General features: G+C 36.4%; 2 protein-coding genes across 7 annotated transcripts in view; one reads left to right on the plus strand and one right to left on the minus strand.

Moving 5' to 3' along the window:
• Positions 1 to 1,818: 1,818 nt before the first annotated feature.
• Positions 1,819 to 6,589, minus strand: LOC118733281 (type II inositol 1,4,5-trisphosphate 5-phosphatase-like). Of its 4 annotated transcripts, none has more exons than XM_036462621.1 (11): positions 6,301 to 6,589; positions 5,959 to 6,214; positions 5,714 to 5,900; positions 5,358 to 5,637; positions 5,096 to 5,269; positions 4,703 to 5,041; positions 4,417 to 4,641; positions 3,685 to 4,351; positions 3,431 to 3,617; positions 3,135 to 3,359; positions 1,819 to 3,073 (listed from the first exon to the last, which is right to left on the minus strand). In XM_036462621.1, the coding sequence occupies exons 2-11, from the start codon at positions 6,163 to 6,165 to the stop codon at positions 2,829 to 2,831; spliced, it is 2,736 nt and encodes a 911-aa protein (XP_036318514.1). In that variant the 5' UTR covers positions 6,166 to 6,214; positions 6,301 to 6,589; the 3' UTR covers positions 1,819 to 2,828. The 4 variants fall into 4 exon arrangements, with proteins under 4 accessions (XP_036318514.1, XP_036318512.1, XP_036318511.1 ...); XM_036462619.1 differs by having other exon boundaries at positions 5,959 to 6,239; XM_036462618.1 differs by having other exon boundaries at positions 5,959 to 6,242; positions 6,301 to 6,588.
• Positions 6,590 to 15,332: 8,743 nt separating this feature from the next.
• Positions 15,333 to 20,101, plus strand: part of LOC118733282 (sushi, von Willebrand factor type A, EGF and pentraxin domain-containing protein 1) — a 73,370-nt gene continuing 68,601 nt past the window's right edge. For 2 of the 3 annotated variants that reach the window (XM_036462623.1, XM_036462624.1), the window contains exon 1: positions 15,333 to 15,678. The gene's annotated coding sequence lies outside the window, so the exon portion shown is untranslated. Of the gene's footprint in view, positions 15,689 to 20,101 lie in introns of all 3 variants that reach the window. The other variant, XM_036462622.1, reaches the window with a different exon arrangement.

Here is a 20,101-nt window from a genome sequence, read left to right on the forward strand (position 1 = left end):
CGCAGCTATATCAGGGTGATATCCTGCTCGGTAGCTGGTGACATCATGCTACCGAAATTAACCTTCTACAAACCCTACCAGGTCAGAATTCCTGAAAGGGATTTCTGTGGAGCGATAATCACTATGATTGATAAAGGGTCCTAAGGGTCTGGTATGTCGACGGATCGAAGCTAGACGACGGGAGTACTGGATATGCGTACCATGATTCCATAAAAGTCTGCCAATGGGCATACATCCAAAAATATTCTAGGCGAAAATCCTCGCAATCGAAGTTTGTGCTCGCGAATGTCTTCGCAGAAGGCAAATGTGGCCAAAATAAATATTATGTCGGATATTAAAGCAGAGTAAAAGGCTCTGGACTCTTTTAAAAAGGCATCAAGGCTTTTGGACAACTATAATACTCTTCTGAACAGCCTGGGAGCCCACAATAGCGTAAAGTTGTGGTGGGTTCCGGTACATGAAGGGTTGGAAGGCTACAAACGGACTGATTGTCGCGCAAATATACACACTTAAGAACTGTTTATGACCTAGGAAGATTTTCATATTGCTGCCCACTGGCGGAAGCCGAAAGGAATGAGACAATCAAAGAGATTGAGGAGTTATCCTTCCAAGAGAAGCTCCGAAAAACCCCTTCGACTTAGCCGGGAGGATCTTAAGCTAATCGCTTTGCCAGATAAGATGAAATATTTGAAAATACACGAAGCATGCCCCTTTTTTGATTGAAGAACGTCTTATTTCAGAGTCTTATTGAAAAACACTCTATCTCAGAATTTGGTTAAAGAACGCCCTATCTCCGCAGAAAAAAAATTGAAAATGTGCTGAGATTGGGCCTTTTTGAATCGGCAGCTGAGATAGGGCGTTCTTCAATCAAATTCTGAAGTAGGGCGTTCTTGAAAAGTTTTTTGAGAAAGGGCGCATTCGAACTGGCTACCGAGATACGTCGACCTTCCTCTCAGGTATCGATACATTGGGTCGTATGAATAAAAACTGAGCAATTGCTTTTTATCGAATAATTGAATAAATCGAATAAGGACTGAAATTTCAAGAAAAAGCAGTTGCTTATTTTTATTGATACGGCCCATTGTTGATATTTTTAAAACTAAATACATATATAAAATCCACAGCATTTTTTACTAGTAAACAAGCAGTACAAAATTGTTTCTGTGGCGTTCATTGTGACATACCTTTTGCGTCTTGCGCTTTGCTGGCAAAGTTATAAATGTCACGCAAAGCCATAAAGTTTTAGTTGGCATGGCCTTTGGAACTCTACCTTCTACCTGACAGGGCACTGCAAATTTGAATAAAATGTTTCTTTGGACAGCAGGTTTTATGGGCTGGTGTAGGAAACCGGAGAGCATATTCTATGTGACTGCCCACGTCTGATGAATAGCAGACTGATACGATGAACGATTGTCTTTTATCTACTTGACATTGAAAAAAAAAATAATAATAATTTAAAACTAAAATAAATGTTGATAGCTTTTGAAAGGGGCGAAGAATGTTCCTGGCAACACTGCCCCGCTGTCTGCTCACGATCCGATGACTCCATAGCAACGAACTTCACCGTTAATATCTCTCTTCCCCTCTCTCTCCAGGGAAGCAAATTGTATGCGGATATCTGAATATATGTACATAGGAGAGTTCCAGCCCTTCAATACTGTTAAATGGCTTTTTCAAGAAATCACTCAGCTCCGCGCAGCATCGTTTCCTGTGTGAACGTACTACATACTATATGCCCCTCCACCTGAGTGGGCCTTTACCAAATGTGGGAGAAATTTCCTTCACATCTTCATAAAAATCATCAATGAAAAAACAAGGCTTTATCTTTTAATAGACATTTATTGGATACTTTGCACTTTTTAATAATTTCACTTGCACAACTTTATGACAGTATTAATACATCGACAATTAACTATTATCAACTTATGACTAAATTGAATACTATGAAATAAATTTATTCATAGATGCTTCGCTATGCTATTGTTTGATTACTCTACATATTTTTGCTTTTACTGATTCAATTTCTCTACTGCAAAATATGGAAACAAATGCAACAAACTGCAATTCAATGCAGTAAAAATGATTCACTTTTCCTACGCCACTTTAGAGAATGTACATATTCAACTAAAGCAAATAATTTTAAGTATGTAAATAATGTGATGGCGAGCCGAGTACTACCAAATTAAAAAGTATTCTTCACAATATCGAGCCCTAACCGCCGAAAAAAGTATGCGATATTTTTATGACGGTTAGGACTCAATATGTTCAATATAGATCGATTAATTCTAGAGATTTTTGATTTTATAAGCGCAGGGGATGCTGTGATTCGACAATTTCTTTTACATAAATGCTTTGCACTAGATGTGGTTTAGAAATTACATAAAGGATCTACAATAATTTTATATTTTAGATTTGTTACTTGTGTGAAAATTCGTTAACAGCTCCAGCTCCAGCTCTTACCTAATTGTTTAAAATGCAGAACATTAAGTATTTTATGAAACATAAGAGTGTAGGTATGCATATTAAGTCGTTAATGCACTCTTATCGGAGTAAGAAGCTAACATATAGTAAAACCTTAAAAAAGATGCACGAGTTATGCTAATGTGTACATAAGTAGACAGCAAACATATCATGTTGCTGGAAGCTTTTTTGCATGCATATAAACAAGTATACATACATACATATATATTCAAACACAAATCACAAGCTTATTTTAAATATTAAGTTATATAAGCTAAAAAATGAGAATAATAGCATTGCGAAAATTGCTCACGTTGAACTATTGCAAATTATAAACACAAAGTCACAGGAGCTCAAACAGTATGTATTTAAGTGGAATCGAGTGCATTAACGCAATCACCGGTATTTCCATCCCCACTGGCGCCCCCGCCATCGCTTCCAGCACCAGCGCTTCCGTCGACACCACTAACTACGCCGATAACACCTGCTGACAGCGTGCCACCCACATCGCTGCTGACGAAACGATGCATGAAATCGCGGCAGCGCGTCTCACGATAAATATCTCGTCCACCGTGAGTAGTGCTGCGCAACAATACGCGTCCGAATACGCTAGCTGTGGGAAATATGAAAATTGTATATCTTTGTGTTAACTTTAGGTGCGTGTATGTACATACCAACTTGCTGCAAATTATAGTACTCTCGCTCTATGCCTTGGCGTAGAAACATGCATAAATGCACGAAAACATTGCGACGCGGCGAGCTTAGCAATGCTATTAACTCCATTGCCTCAGCAGTCGTATTCGTTTGCAGCAGATCTTCAACGAATGGGTCTAGCAATGGCATTTCTGGCAAGTCCAAGAGCATTAATAGAGCCTCAGCAGCGGCTTGTGGGGTACCAGCTGTACGAGTTTTCAGAAAAATTTTTTAGTTGATAAATGCGCGTAACACTGACATTCAATCTGCTACTTACGAAACTCGGCAGCTGACCAAGTGTCCAGCCAATCACGTATAACATTAAATTGAGAGCTACGTACATGCTTGTACTCTAATGTCGCAAAAGCACCCTCCACTTTGTCACCCTGTTTGTGTAGATAGTCGATGAGAAAAAAGAATTCGCGTGGCATTGTTACACGGAATTCTGGTGAATCATCGTTCATCTATTAAGAGAATTTGATTATGTAAAGAAAATAAATAGCTTCCCCGGCCGGATTTATTGCCACTCACCAATTCCTTAATCTGAGCTTGCGTGTAGTCGCTTAGCGGTCGTTCGGTGCGGCAAAGTGTTTCTACTGAAAGTCCAAAACAACTCGGCTTGTATTCACCCGTTACCGTAAGAAAAATGTCTGGCCCATTTTTTACATGCAAAATCAAAATGTCAAAATCGAATTTCCAATTGGTAGTGCGTATTTTCTTCAACAATCCAGTAATGGAGCGCACATCGGCAAGTAATTTTACTCGTATACGTTTGGTGCTATCGGTCATGAGCAATTCGGCACGCGGCTCTACTTGCAACCACTTTTCGCAAATGTCATTAAGGGGCGGGTCCTTGACTTTGAACATAAATTCAACCGGCATCGGACAGTTATTCGACACAGTAAAGTCACACACTGCTAGTTCATTGAAACGAACAACGCCAAAATCAATAACGGTCTTATCGACCATTATCTGTGGTTGATTTTCATTTTCACGTTTATCGACCAACTTCAATACCTCTTCGTGTATCCGCTTGTAACGTTTCTCATCTTTATTTTTAATCTTTACACGAAATATGGCGTAAACGGGCTTGTGATCACTCTTACGTATTTCCATGATGCTGTTGTAAGCTAATTGCTCAACTCGTACCCCTTTCCAGAGCACGCGATCACAGAAAGCCGGTGCCCTTTGTTTCTCACTATTGCAATAGGGAGATAAATATGACTTAGAAATTAGATAACCCTATGTAATAAAGTAGTCTACCTGCTATCAAAATTATCTGTACCTATATCATATTTATAAGAGGGTCGAAATTTGATTGGACCTTCAGAGTAGCCATCGAAACAGTTACCTTTACCCATCTCAACACGTAATTGATCATATTTCATAAGTACATCGTAAGCGTTTGGAGAAGCACGATTGCATGGCAGTTGCAAACCAGGTGGTTCCTCAATACGGTAGTTTAAGTCTCCAACCCAAAATATATGACTGAAAATTATGAAATTAATTTATACCCCATATAATAAATATAAAAAATCCTTTCACTCACTCATGATCATTTATGGTGCGTTTTAATTCGTCGTCGAAAACTAAACCACGTACAATACCCGCATAGTCTTCATTGCGTGCCTCAACAAAACCCATATGTGCAGCTAAATGGGAGTTTACAAAGCAGATATTTCCTTCGTTCAGCTGAATGCTGACCGCAACACCGCCTTTATTGCCAAGTGTATTGAAAACTCCGCGAGCAACAGTTTTAACACGACAACGAGCAATATATGGCCGCAATTGCTTACGTATGATAATAGTTAGCATCATACCCACTAGGCGCACACTAGTTAACTCTTCATATTCGCCATCCTTGTGTAGACTTGAGAGCATTTTATTTCTGGAAAGCAGTATAATGAAGTTTTACGTAAATAAAAACATTTGCTTTCCTTACATCCATAGTGGGTCAGGACGATTTTCACCGAATGCTGTGGCTTTTGCTGACGTATCTAGTTCCTGCAGACCAATTGCATATATGTCCGCCGATACATCACCATTTGATAGCCACAATTGTAATGGACATTCGCTATACGGTTTATTATTAACGTTCCAAGTGGCGCAGTAAACTCTGAAAAAAAAAAAAAATATATATATACATATACATAAATATAACGCATTACTTTTGATTTCTACTATACGTAAACGTGAATACCTACATATAGTCTTTAAAGACAATGTACTCGTTCTCGCGTCGTTTCAGCTCTTGTTTCACTTCGCCAATCTGTCGATAATCATTGAGCCAACTATAACTTAATACCGAATCCGTGGTCATCGTTGAGTGTGTCATAGAAAATTTCGCTGATACCACTTGTGCATGGAACGTTTCGAAATCTGAAGCGCCGTCTGTTGATATGATCGGGTAATAGAAATATTTCACGGCCGATTCATCTGCCGTGCTGATATCAAATTGCAATTGTGATATTGAACCTTTTTTATCTGAAAATTAATAATTAATGAGTATGTATTAGTTTAATAATTAATAAGGGGGAACAATATATCGACTAAAAATTACCGCTTCCGAATTGAAAGCTCTCGTTTAATGCGAAAACCTTATCAATAGATAAGTCGTTGACATTGCGTGGGGGTAATCGTGCAGTTGCCAATGAAAAAACTGCATACGTTCCACCCGCCACTGAAACCACTAACGCCAACAATCGACTGCGATGTTCCTGGCCAATAATTTGATAGGCTTCGAAAATCTGAAAAAATCAATAATTACAATATTTACGGAAATAACTTAACTAATTATCAAATTACCGATAAAACTTTTTCATTGTCCTTAAATTTCCGTTGAACAACTTCAATTGTATTGACGGGCTTTTCTCCATCTCTTACATCACTTTCGGCGGCACCACTTCCAATTAGTCCTGTACTAGACACTGCTGCCGATATAGTAGGGATACTATTTAACGACGATAGCGTTGTCGACGTAGACGTTGAAGTCATCGTCGAATCACTGTTCATCTTTTCTAACACTAATTGTTCCCAATTCTATCTACGAGTATAGCGCTTTCTACCAATTTTTGTTGTTTTATTTGCTGCTATTTTTAGCACTTTTTATACTGTTTGTTTTGTTTAAAAACGTCATTGAAAACTTACGACTTTTGCGTCAGATCGCAAGACATCGATTACTGCTGCGACGTCTGAGGCGTTGTGGGTGTTGTTTTGCTTCTCATTGCTAAAGTTCGACTTCTACTTTCCAATATTGATTATTTTTGTAATTAAATAATGTGGTTGCTGATATTTCGGTTCTATGTTATTTAAATTTGCTTGTGATGTGTTTGAAACATGCCAATTAATTAATTTATTTATTTCTACGCGACTAAAATATTAGATTTTTCCTCTGCTACTGCTCTGCTGCTTTGGCCTTTGAAAATTCATTGACAACCACCAAATGTCAAAATTAGTATTGCCAACTGCCTTTTGATATAAGCCCTGTTCGCGTACGCAGTATCCAGTACTAATTTAACTGGTTTTACTGGAAGGCGTTTTCAGAGAACGTTAAATACACTGTATCATGGGCGTAGCCAGGTAGGCGCAGGACGGTGCTCGCGCCCCACCTAACTTTCAAATTTTCCTTATATATATAAGGCATAAATGTAAAATACCTACAATTCTCAAATTAAAAAAATTCATATTGGCGATAATTGAGGTGAGTGTAACGATATATATATTTTTTTTTGGGAAACAACAACTACAACAATTATTGAAGGTCAAAGTTCAAATTAAGCATGTTTTTTTAATTAATATAACCTCTTCAAGGATTTGGAAAATTTTGATGTCATTTGATAGAGAATTTAATTCTCTTTAATTTGATTTACATATTTATACATATATCTTTTATAGTATTCACAAAAATCTAATTAAAACCTAAACCTTTATAGAAAGTGGTTCTGTTTTCGGTTCGGATCAAACATTTGTGGAAAATTTCGGTTCGGTTAATGGTTCAGTTAATTAATAGAAAAAAGCGGTTTTCAGGTTCAAAACCGGTTCGGTACAAAACCGGCTCACGTCCCTGGTTTTCATATTGCATATTCCTTCAAATATTTTTGCTAGAGTACTGCAGCTTGGTATGAAGATATGTATGCGAAATCAATCCCATACTCATGGAGAAAAATGAAAGTTATTAGTAAGTGGGGCGTGGCACTTCCCATACAAATTGAATTTTTATCATAAATTGAATTTTTCATACTGAACATCTCTGGAGGTATTTGTGGTAGAGTACAGGAATTAGTTTGAAGATATAAGAATAGGCGGCATGGCAACTACCATGAAATTCGATTTCTTATGCTGCATTGGGGTATATAAAACCAATTGCACACTCAATCAAAAAGATTAGGGTTATTAGAAAAGAGGGCGCAGCACCTCCAGTACAAATTTAGTTTCTCATACTGCATATCGCTTGAGGTTTCTTGGTAGAATGCCGGAACTTTTGGAGTTATGTATATTAAATATATCAAGTATTCCTGAAGAAAAATGTGGTTTATTGGAAAAGGGGTCGTGGCGTCTCCCACGCATACTGAAACTTTCATAATGCACATCTCTAGAAGGATAGAAATTGAGAAAAATCGGCGTTATTGGAAAAGGTTCCGCTGTTCCAACCATAAATGCATGGTTTTGGTACAGCAAATCTTTGGAAGTATTTGAATGTTATGGAGATTTATTTTATCAGTACCGTACTGACAGAAAACAGCGTGTAAATTACCGTTATATGGAAAGTAGGCGTGGTTATCGCCCGATTTCAAGGATTTCTAGCAAATATGTTAGATATAACCTAAACAAGGCCCATACCGAGTTTGGTACGGATTGGTGAAGCGGATACTGAGATGCAGTATTTCATCATAAGTGGGCGGGGCCAATCCTATTTTCCAAAAATTTCATAATAATCCTAATTTGTTCCAAAATTTTACTTCGCATAACAATTTTCAACAATTTGGATACAACATTTACTGCAATATCGTAGATTTATCTAAATTTGAAAGCTTGTATACCCAAAACTATTTCTTTAATCATCACTTATATAACACCAATGTAAAGGAAAACAAATGTTTATTCCGAAATACATAACATAGTTGGGTTCGCCTTACATTCCCGCAGATTTCCAGCAACAGGACCGAAAGGTCATAGAAAACGTGACTTTTGCTCATATCTCGAAAACTATAATTTTTTTAATTAATTGGATTCATATTCTAGTTCAGCGGCCACAAATTCATGTAAAAAGTTGAATTTTAATTTAAAATAGATCTAAAGTGGTGTTACTATAATCTAGTTGCGTTTTTAGATTTTTCTTTAATACATTTTCTAAGTAAATAAATACCACCTATCCGCCATTTTCTGCGGGCAATCTTTTCACACTACATTAGCCAAATTTCCAGGCTTTCAATTGAACAAAGAATAATAACGCGATCTCTCCCAGGTATACAACAAATTCCTTAATATTCAGCAAAAAATAAAAAAAAAATACTTACTCGTTGAAAACCGCTATTTTCGTTACATTTAAATTGACCTTTTGCTTAATAAAATGATTAAAAAAATGTAACTCTTAAATGCATTATTATCTTCTGTATGCGGATCCATCACTACTTTTTGAGAATACAATGCAGAAATTAAAATATTAACTTAAAACCATCACGATCTTTGTAGAGAGCGAAAATTTATTTATATGCATCGTTAGAATATTCTGTTTCCGGTGAACGGTGAGCGTTCGCTGTGCAAGTTAAAAAAGTGAGAGGGACTGGGAAATGTTATTTGGAATATTATCTATCGAATGTAGACTAATTTTGTAAGTTTCCTTCAAAATTTTGTCAAATTGGTTTTTGGCCGCCTAAATCGTTCAAATACCCCTATGTGCGACGGTATGTACTGGGAAAATGTAATGTATAGTAATCGAAAAAATAATCAGTAAAACCACCCTTTTCACATTCGAAAATGCATTTTTTCCCCTAGGGCGATGTCCTTAGAAAAGTGGGGCATTCAATTTTGCATTACCTAGTATCGAGAAATTAATGTCTTTTAATATGAAATTTTTGGAACTCTTAGAATACATCAGAATGCTGATTACTTAGCAGTAATATTATCGAGAACTCATAAGAAATACATTACTCTATTTATCACGCATGTAATGCATTGCTACTTTTCCGACTGGGTAGCTTTAACAGTAGCTTAACAGCAGTGTGAATCAGGCAATGTTGTTGTAATGTAAAAGCTCTAGCATATACATATTTTTGTGTACATATTACATATTTTGATTTGTGCCTCACGCCAAGCTTCTGATCGTTTAATTAGCTTCTTAGTCTTTCACTAAGTGGCAGCAGGAGATTTTGAGATGGCAAACTCTCAGATGAAGCAACATATGTATAAAGAACAACAGCAACAAAGTAAAAAAAAAATATATGTGCATACATAAGCTAGCCTTGAGTTAGGTTAGTTAGGCGGCACGGTGGCATTGTTACCAATGCTGGCTGGACAACAATTCATTTAGCGAACACATTGTACGGTATCGCTTTATATTGACTAGTACATTTACATACATACACATGTGTCTGTTCTTATGTTTGTTTAATAGAGTGCATATTTACTTATTTATTTATAGTGACTAAAACAAGTGACCACGTATTGATTTTTTTTTTTAAATATGTACTCATAATTAATGTTTTTCGAGTTATCTTTTTTGTTATTGTTAACCAAAACCATATAAATCACAGTTTCAAACTTTATAAAAAATTTAAGAAATTTCAACAGGTTTTTATCAAAATTTAACTGTTAAATCTGAATATTTAGAACATTTTTGGGTATGTTGGCCAATAAAATTTTATTCTAACGAAGTGCAAGTTTCAAGCGACAAAAAAATTCCGTTGATTTTTAAGAGTTTTTTTTTGGTGGCGGATTTTTGCACTTTTTCCATATAAGCATGAATTTCTTACGAAATAAAATGCAGGAGACCGTTTGCAACAAAATTTCAAAAAATTAACGCCAGTTTTTTTAAACTGCACTTGTTATATAAAAAGAAAAAACGCAAAATCAGTTTCCGAAAAACAAAAAAGAAAAAAATCTCAAAAATAAACGCGATTAGCCGGTTGAAACTTGCACTCCATTATACCCTAATTGTATGGGCTATAAAACCGCATACCCAAAAATTCTCTAAAAATTCAGATTAAAAAGTTCAAATTTTGATGAAAGTTTGTTGAACTTTCCTAATTTTGTGTAACTTTTTTGTATAAAATTTTATTAACTTGGATTTAGTATATCGTCACTAGACACGAATAAAGGCGCGAGCTCAAAAGTTGACCGCGAAAAAAGACGCATAAAAAACCTCGGCGAAAAAAGACTCTTAACATAGTTGAAGGCGAAGAAAAACGCGTACACTTATTTTCGCGGTTATAAATCTATATTTACGCGTCTTTCTTCGCCGAGGTTTTTTTTTCAGCATCTTTTTTCGTCAATATGGTTTTGCTTAAAGCTTGAACGGTATGCTTATAAAAAATAACAAAAAAATTTAGCTCCGAGAACATTTCGAATATTAAGAAAAAATCAATACGTGGTCACTTGTTGGAATCACTGTATATTGGCGCGTTGGCACGCGAGTGACCCAATTTCTGACTTTCCTGTATCTCCATTGCTAATATGTACGTACATATGTATGTAGTATGTCTGCAATGGCGCGCATCTTCCATTTTTCATTGTGAATGGCGTTGTGGCCGCATTGTTGCAGGTAAACAAATGTGGCAATAACTTCTGCAAAACGTGTTTTATAATTTTTTTTATTGAGCATTTCTTTTCTTTCGTTCTAAAATTAATTGCCTTATTTTAAAGAACATGTTGCAATAAATTGCGTCTACTTGACACACACATATTTTTTATGTATTTATATACTTAGAAAGAAATGGAAGCAACTAACAGCCAAGTGTGTCCCTCATTTAGACCATCCCCACTTCGCTAATGTACTATGTACTACTCTGTCCATACGTACAAATGTACGTAGTATACCCTGTTTGTGAGTTTTCTTATTACATATTTATATTACAAATTCAGCCCTAGTTACTTTGGTGTTGTAACAGTTCTGAGCAACTGTTTGTAGTGACTTCCAAACGGTTTAGTTGGTTGCCAAACAGGTTATTCTGGTAACAAATATCTGCAAGCATTCGCAGCAATGTCTTGCGTACTGGTGACCCTTTCATATATGTATGTATACATATGTACTTACGAGGAGAGGCTGAAAAGTTTTGAGCCTAAAGTATTAATATAGCTTATATATATGTATAAAAATTGGATTTTTCTATACAATCTCCCTCTACCTTAATGAAATTCTTACATTTTTCAAAACGGTCAATAAAAAAATATTCGCCATATTTGTCTTCGAAATGCTAGTCTACTGCCGCCCTCATTTCTTCTTCACTCGGAAATCTTCGTTTGCGGTGGTTTTTCATCAAATCGGAGAATAGTAAGTAATCGCTGGGGGACAGGTCTGGACTGTATGGTGGGTGCTTCCAGCGACTGTGGTGGCAAATGAAGGTCCACACTGTCGACATCTCTCCAAATGTTTCCATCGGTATTTATACTACTAAGGATATTAGCGATTACAAGACATTAATGATACATAAAGGTACTCAGACCCAAAACTTTTCAGCTTCCCCTCGTTTGTATATATGTAATAACTTTTTAGTTCCCACATGCAGGCAAATGCAATGGCTTGACTTTGGAGTTGCTTGGCTGTAAGTATGTAATTGCTTACTGACTGTTTAAGATTCAAGTTAATGTAATGTAATGGCAAAAACCGTTACTAGTGTAATTAAGTTTCATATTAATACATACAAAAACAATAACTATTTATACACTATAACGGTCGATTGCGAAAAAGTACATAAATACTTAGACAAGTTCTCGCACAAAATTTTTTTTTTATGGATATACATGTCGCGTATTTACGAAAAGATTGTCACAAGTCAAAAAACGAGATATTTGATTTACTGATGTTAACTTAGTCATTGTATCATGCTGCGTATTATGTAAAAACTCCATGCTTCATTCTAGTCTAGCTTCGGCGCGAGAAAAGAATATGCGAGATGCAGTCTTTACACGGTGAGAGCGAATTGTGGAATTTAAACGTGTCTGCTACAAAAAAAAATCGTATTTTGAGATGTGACAGTTATTTTAGCACATGAGTGTCTGACATTTTGCTGCGCATTCAATTACATTGGTCTGTTCTCATATGTAGAATGTTTTCTCAAGATGCACCTTGAAATTATTGTATGCAGTGACTGGGCATGTGGTGACTGTGCTGCCATGAATATGGATGTAAATAGTTAATAACTGCTTTCCTTGTAGCTAACGCACCCTAGAAGAGGTAAACCAAAAGAAATCCACTTCAAATCAACTTTATGTTCTATTCATTTAGAAATATTTATGTTGAAGTAACAGTACTTGAAGGCTATACAGCTTATTACATATGCAAAAGAATATACGGTAGGAACTGGTGAATAAAGCCAAAGGTTGTCCTCTGGATGCACACAGACCAATACTAACTTACGGTGCATTAGTTTGGTTGCCAGCACTAGATAAACAATACAGGTGCTACAGGAGCAATTACGTCATGTCCTTTTGATGCGTGTAACGTGATCCAGTAAGAACTGACCTTAGAACTACACATCCGCGAAACTGTTGCGTTCTCGGCAATCAGACTCAAAGAGCGAGTCTGATTGAGAGCGCTGCAGCACGGTCAGAGTGGTATTCTTGGCAAGCTTAGCGAATTAGAGAAACAATCAGATTATATAACTCTTACGATAGATTTCAGGAAAAACTTTCAGGTGAAGTTTTCTTCTAGACGGGATTGGAGACGGGCTGGATAATTGAGGAGAATTCCCGGAAATCTATACTGACGAGTGAAAAACAGACTGCGGCGTGGGTGCTCGGATGTTCTCCGTGAAGCTGAATGTCTCTCTCTCGTTTCGACTACCGAACTTTGCCGGACAAACCCTCAAACCAGCAAAACTGTGAGGAATATATGAATGCAGTATGAGAAACCAGAGACAGAGGAACTTCTAACGAGGCCGAAAAAAGATATAATCAACCCATGGCATTGCAGCAGAACCTGACGAATCATGAAAGCAGATAATATCAGGGATCCCAGAGAAGAGTATCAAAATGGTGCTCTTAGCACTATATGAGTACTGGGCAAGTGCTCAGTCGATGCTTTTACCAACCAAAAAACCAAATTGATTCGCGGAACTTTAATAAAAAGTATTCATTGTGCGGCCGCTGTTGTGTGGTGGTTAGCAGTGCGCGCTTCCACTCCGCAACGGGGTTCAAGCCCTGGTCAAAGGAATATCTAAAAAAAAATTTATAGAAAAGAGTTTTTTTCTTAACAGCGGTCGTCCCTCGGCAGGCAATGGCAAACCTCCGAGTGTATTTTTGTCACGAAAAAAACAGCTTCTCATAAAACTACAATCGCCGTTCGGAGTCGGCGTATAACTGTAGGTCCCTTCCCTTTGTGTGAAAACATTAAGGCCCACGCCACAAAACGAAGGAGAAGCTCGGCCACACACTAACTTATCGAGACCTAATCGCCAAAACGACCCTAGTGACATTTTTTTCAAAATTTTATTTTTGATGCAGAAATGTTGCCAGAATGAAAAATAAAATTTTGAAAAAAAGCAAATTAAATAAAAAATGACAGCGTTTTCAAATCCTTTAATTTTTTATTCATACGCTTATAATAAAGGTGCCTTTTCGATTTTTTTTCAAGCGTTTTATAAACCAAAAATGTACTGTTTGTAAGCTTTATGTTTATTTTAGTTAATCTTTCAAAAACCTACTTTAAGTTTATTTTGCTTGTCGGGTTTTTTTAATACACACCTTTTTACTTTGTCTTTTTTTAGAATCATAAGCTGAAAAAATTCGCACAATTTGTCTCGTACCAACGATGGAATGCTCCATTTATTTTTTAGTTTTTCAGAATTTTTGGAACATCCCCTTCTCCTGAGCTCCAACTGCGGTGGGGGCAGCCATGAGTTGAAGATGACTTTTGTAAGATATTTGCAAGGTTTTTAAAGTAATTTTTTTTGGTTATTTTTTCATAAAAATCAAACTTTCAAACTTAGAAAAATTTTGAAAATATGTATTCAATTAAATACTAAAAATTTTTTTATATGCAAGTTTCGTGGCCCATTTCTCTTACGGCGGGTACTCTTTCATGAGCCGTGTCATTGCTTAGGGGAAACTGCCAGGACACGAAACATCGATTTCGCAATCATTGATTGGAGGCACGGGTCTTCGCTAACTCCAAAATTTTCACTATTGTCGCCATTCGCTCACGTATTTTAGCCTCTATCTTCCTATTTCTTGTAATACGTCTCTTTTACCTTTCTAACTCCCGACAACGCTTTCGGGCAGCTCGGGCAGTCTGCCTTTTCCCTAGCGAGGAAATCAACCAGCCGAGAAGAGGCACCTTCCTTATCAGGGGAGTGAAGATACCAGGTGCATGCACTGTGAAAATCTGGTCAAATGTGGACTTACAAGGCTGTAGGCCTGAGAAGTTGGGTTATGGAGGGCTTCATTTGATAGGAAAAATTAACGAAAGTCAACAAGTTAATAATTAAAATTTTTCTTGAAGACAAAAGATTTCACTAAATTGCAATGCAACTTGAAACACACAAAAAGCTGGCAACTCTGCAAAACTAATTGTTAGCCCAATTGTATTATGGGAACCTGCGACATAAATGCTACATAAACAGAGGCAACATTCAACGTAGGGGTTTGCAAAGTAAACAGCTTCAAAAAAAGTATTAAAAAATCGCTCACTCGCAACGCTTATGCGCTCTGCTCTCACTTAAAGAGCTAAATAAAAGCCAACAAATGAGTGCATAACAAAAGAAAAAAACTTCACTGAAAACGGTGAGCTTAGATACTGACTAGGCCTGACTAAAAACAAAAAAATGATGTGAAAAATTGAGTTACCGACATAAACAAGAAATACTACAACTGCTTTGCAATTACGTAGACGCAGCGGCACAATGAATAAAAAAAACACGAACAATGCACACTGCGCAGCCGCAATGACAGCAGCAGACTTCGAGTAACAAATAAAGAAGAGATAAAGCAGCAGTGATCATGGAATTAGCAACAGTAGCCAATATTGGCAACACTCAGCTGTGGACTTGTACTTCGCGCCAGGCAGAGACTCTGAGGTAGCAGCTGTGGTCGCACGGGCAAAGTTGGTGACTCTGTCGCTGCTGGTAATTGTGACGCCAGTTTGTGGCCATTGTATCGGCGCGGTATTGGTGGTAGTGGCTTTTGCGCTATCCGCACAGAGACAGGCCTCGTTGTTATGACTTCATGAGCTCGTAAGCACAACCAGTTACGATTCAACTTTCATTCCGTGCTGACGTATCCGGGCGTGTTGAGTATGCGCAGCGAGCGCTTTGAGTGTTAACCGATGTCGGTAATGATTCTGTAAATGGCCAGCAAACAAGGAATCAGCGGGTACTTAAAAGTATATATTTTGGAACTCATTATTAAAGTGATTCTGAATTTGTGCGATTTTTGCATTCAATAAATGCATAGCGCGGCGACTTACGTCTGCTAAACAATAAATAAAAAAAAAAAGAAAAACAATTGCGCTAAAACATTAAGTGCAAAAGTTGACATATTCAGACACAATCTACTTGCGCCAGCAATGTGAATACAGAAAACCTTCTGTAAAAAAAAAAATGTAACAGTGAGCTAAATAAGTGCAAAGCCAACAACATTTGTGTTTGAAAGTAACAAATTAATACCCAAACCACCTTCGCGTTGGCCGCTTTTGAGAGCATTTTGCGTATGTGTGGGTGTACATAGTATACAAAATTGCAATTATATTATATTGGAAGTGTTAATGAAAGGAACAATGAAAAATGCGAGCAAGTTGCGTGGCTAGAAATATATAAAAATTAAGGCAAGCAAAAAAAAGGAAAAAAAAAGAAAAAAAATATGTAGCAAACTAGGCATAAATAAAATCGAAAATTATATGATGTTGGAAATATTCATTGAATGCATAAAAACTTGCCTATTCACACCAAAGTATTATGAATGTGTGTTGCATATACATATATGTAGGAATGAGCAAAGCGCATGCGATTATTTATTGTCCGTGTTTTTTCCTAGTTTTTTTTTTACGAAATAGTTACACGAGGTCAATTTGTGGAAGAAAACATGCTTAATAAGGTACTACATACATACTAGTTGGCGAAGGGGTGGGCTGTTGAACTTAAAACTACATTAAAGTGAAAGGAAGTAAAGTTGTAGACATGCGAGCAGGAAACACACAAGCGGATTAACGAAAAATAAAGAAACTATAAACTTGTTTGGATATGGAAAACAATTTTTTCACATGAAATAAATTAAAAAGTGCTTATAACGTCTTGTAAAATTATGAAAATATTTTAATACTTATTTTCAAGACGTTTTCGACAACTCCAAACGAAAGACTTAAGGCACAAACTTTAAAAAATGTATTACTTAAGTAAACATTATTAAATTAAAGCAATTTAGATTTTTAATGAAATACATAAGGTACGTTGCACGACTATAAGGTCAGTAATATTTTTTATACATATATTTTGGAAAACTGATATACCGCAGGGGAGCACAATTTCGAATGAACGCTGTACAAAATGCCACACTGGAGGAAATGTGGCTAATAATAAATGCGCGTTTTACAATTTTAGTCAATTAGTTAGTTAAAAGCATGGGTATACCAGCAGAGGAGACAGTGCAACCTGAAAGGTCTATTTTAGCTCTAAAAATAGTCCTCGAAGAGCCGAACCTGAGACCAAAAAATAGTTCCGGCCCTAAAAAGGCAGTCAAAGATCCTTCTCGCGCCAACTCGTCAGCGACCTCATCGCCTTCCATCCTGCAGTGATCTAGTAGTCAAGTAGTAGATGTCAAGTTTGGATTTTATTATCCTGTTTCAGAAGGCCCGGATGCCTGCCTGTCTATCTGACTAGACATGCGCACTTCCAACCCTTTTCGAGGTTTAATCTGCGTAAGTTAAGATTGCTAGTCTCTTAGCCTAGAATACTATGAGTCATCAAAAAAAAAAAAAAAAATATTTGACGCTTACACTAGACGAGATCTGGACTTTTCACTTGAAGGTCTGTGCCAAAGAAAATCTCTTTAGTTATGGAGTCGGAGATTCTGCATATTTCAAAGAATACCTGCATTAAACCTCTTTGTATAGAAACAGTCGTTTCATAGTCGAAATTGCAATTCCCTTGTGTCTGTCTATAGTTAGAAGTAAACTTTAGAAACGTTTGGAAAATAATCTTATTTTATACGATCTCTATTCTTTAAATACAAGTTTATCCTCAATTTGTTCCTGCATACTTCCTGAATAACCCATTGAGGTGTTATTAGTGGTGCATAAGTCTATCGCAGGGACTGCAAATAACCATTAAATAATAAAAAAACATATTTAATAGATCACTGAAAAATTGTTATTTTTTCACTAAGTTCAAAAAAAGGAGGAGGTTAAAAATTCGTCGTCGTAGCGGTGCTTACGTATAAATTTGCTTTAGTTCCGACCATTGGATCATGAAGAAACTAACGGTACTTCTAAAATTTTATATGAGCGTTGAATAGGTTTTTTTTTTTTAAATTACATAATTTGTTTTTATTTTTATTTTTTCGGTCGAGAATAATCGTTTTTGGATATATATTTTATTGATCAAAGTTAATCACGATTTTGAATTTTTTTTTTCGATTACAAATAATAGTTATTTTGGATCTTTCCATCATTTTAACCCTTAAAATGAATACCGAGTTTTTATAAACATTTGAAATCTTTTATGATAAATAAAATTAAATCTGAAAATAACGATTGTCATATGATCGAAAAAATATAAATCAAAAATAACTATCGAAATTTATCGAAGAATAAATAACCAAAAAATAAAAAAATAGAAACCCAATTTTAGCGGTTAAAGTATGTACTTTCATACATATATGTAATACTCCTATATTGGCAGTAAGAGCTAGTACCGTCCGAAAACACTACAGTACAGATATATCAATAAACACGTACGAAAGAAAAGGAACACATACGTTTATAAATAAACATGTACACAACACATATACAAAAACGGCACTCAAGTACACAATACATTGACAAAAATGGTACTAGACTGTCTCGCTTTGATTTCGGAATGCTTACACATTGAGAAGTTAGCTTACTGCCAATATAGAAGTATTACATATCGATGGCTGAGTGGAAGATCGACCTATCTCGGCAGCCAGTTCGAAAACCCCCTATCTCAAAAAACTTTTCAAGAACACCCTATTTCAGAATTCGTTTCAAAAACGCCCTATCTCAGCTGCCGATTCAAAAACGCCCTATATCAGCATATATTCAATACATTTTGAAGTGAGATAGGGCGTTTTTGAACCGAATTTGGAGATAGGGTGTTTTTCAATTAAATTCTGAAATAGGGTCTTCTTGAAAAGTTTTTTGAGATAGGGCGTTTTCGAACTGGCTGCCGAGATAGGTCGATCTTCCACTCAGCCATCGATATATGCTTTCATATAAAGATCTACAGTTTCGTTCCCTGTCTATTGTATATCTTTCCATCTTTACAGTGTTTTGATAAACTTGCCGTTGACTGAAATCGTAGACGAATTATCTTTGTACATACATTGAAACACGTTTTCGAACAAATTCTTTATCAGGCTAGGCCCGACGAGCGGACAGACTAGCCGAAAATAGGAAACAACTCCTATGTGAACTTGACTACCCGATAATCCTGCTGGAAGCATCATTGCATGCCATTTTTTCCATCCGATATCGCAGGAGTCTTTTTACCAGAAGTTGTACGTAGTCTTCGCTCTCGGTTCCACCACTTTGGCCTGAGTCGACTTTCCGCTTACCTTATAACTTTGCAACACCTTGCAAGTATACATACATACATATGCATATTCCATATAAACCAATGTTGCTTCTATGATTTACTCAGGGCCGGATTAAGAATGTGGGGACCCGAGGCGGTTATATAAGTTGGGGCCCTTTTTGAGTTAATAATTACATACATACAATTTATTGAAAAAAAATATATATTTTCATTTTAACAGTATCGTTAATTATTGACTTTTTCCCACATGTTTTCTTTTGAAATTCTCACCTGAAATCCTTTGTACTTGCCGCTAATGTTGCATGCAGTATTAAACGACTGACCCTAGCAGTCTCGTTTATGAACAGAGATGGAATAGTACGAATATTTTGTCTTTTTAATCCGGCTTATTATTTCTGTCCGTATTTTCTCACCCCTCAAAGTTGTTATTTCCTCGCAGGTTGTTGATAAATAATTCACGTACCCTCGTTCCTTATTCCTGTATATTTTAATATGTCCGGGGGTCTTTCTGAGCTATTAGTTCCAGGGTCCCACGGAAATTTCCATTATTGGGTTAGTCGAGAATCTCACCAGAGGCAGAAGAAGCTAAGCTAGGTTCCGATGTATTGATGGTGCTGACACATTTTCTTAATATCCAGCGATCTTTTCTGTAATCTTTAAAAAATTATTATTTTTTGTTCTTTCGTCATCACACGTGGGGGCGCTGGGCCGCGGCGCGGTCGGCCGTGCCCTTAATCCGGCACTGGATCTACTATTAACTAACCTTAGTTCATTTTAAAAGTTTGTTACTTGAGTATTTCCTTTAAGATTAAATACTGACTGGGAAACTAAAGTTTGGGGTTTTAAAGAAGTATACAAATTTTGAAAACAAATTTTAAAAATTTTAATTATTTTCGCTTTTAAAGCCAAATTTTTAAACTTGATTACAAGGTGGGTACCGAACTCGCAAAACTTGCTTTATTACTTTGAAATTTCAATGGCAGGACCATCTTACCTTCAAATTGCTTCCAAATTGATAATAGTAA

Source organism: Rhagoletis pomonella, unplaced genomic scaffold (assembly GCF_013731165.1).
Source record: "Rhagoletis pomonella isolate Grant_MI unplaced genomic scaffold, Rhpom_1.0 Rhpom_scaffold_00002, whole genome shotgun sequence".
NCBI classification, from domain to species: Eukaryota; Metazoa; Arthropoda; class Insecta; order Diptera; family Tephritidae; genus Rhagoletis; species Rhagoletis pomonella.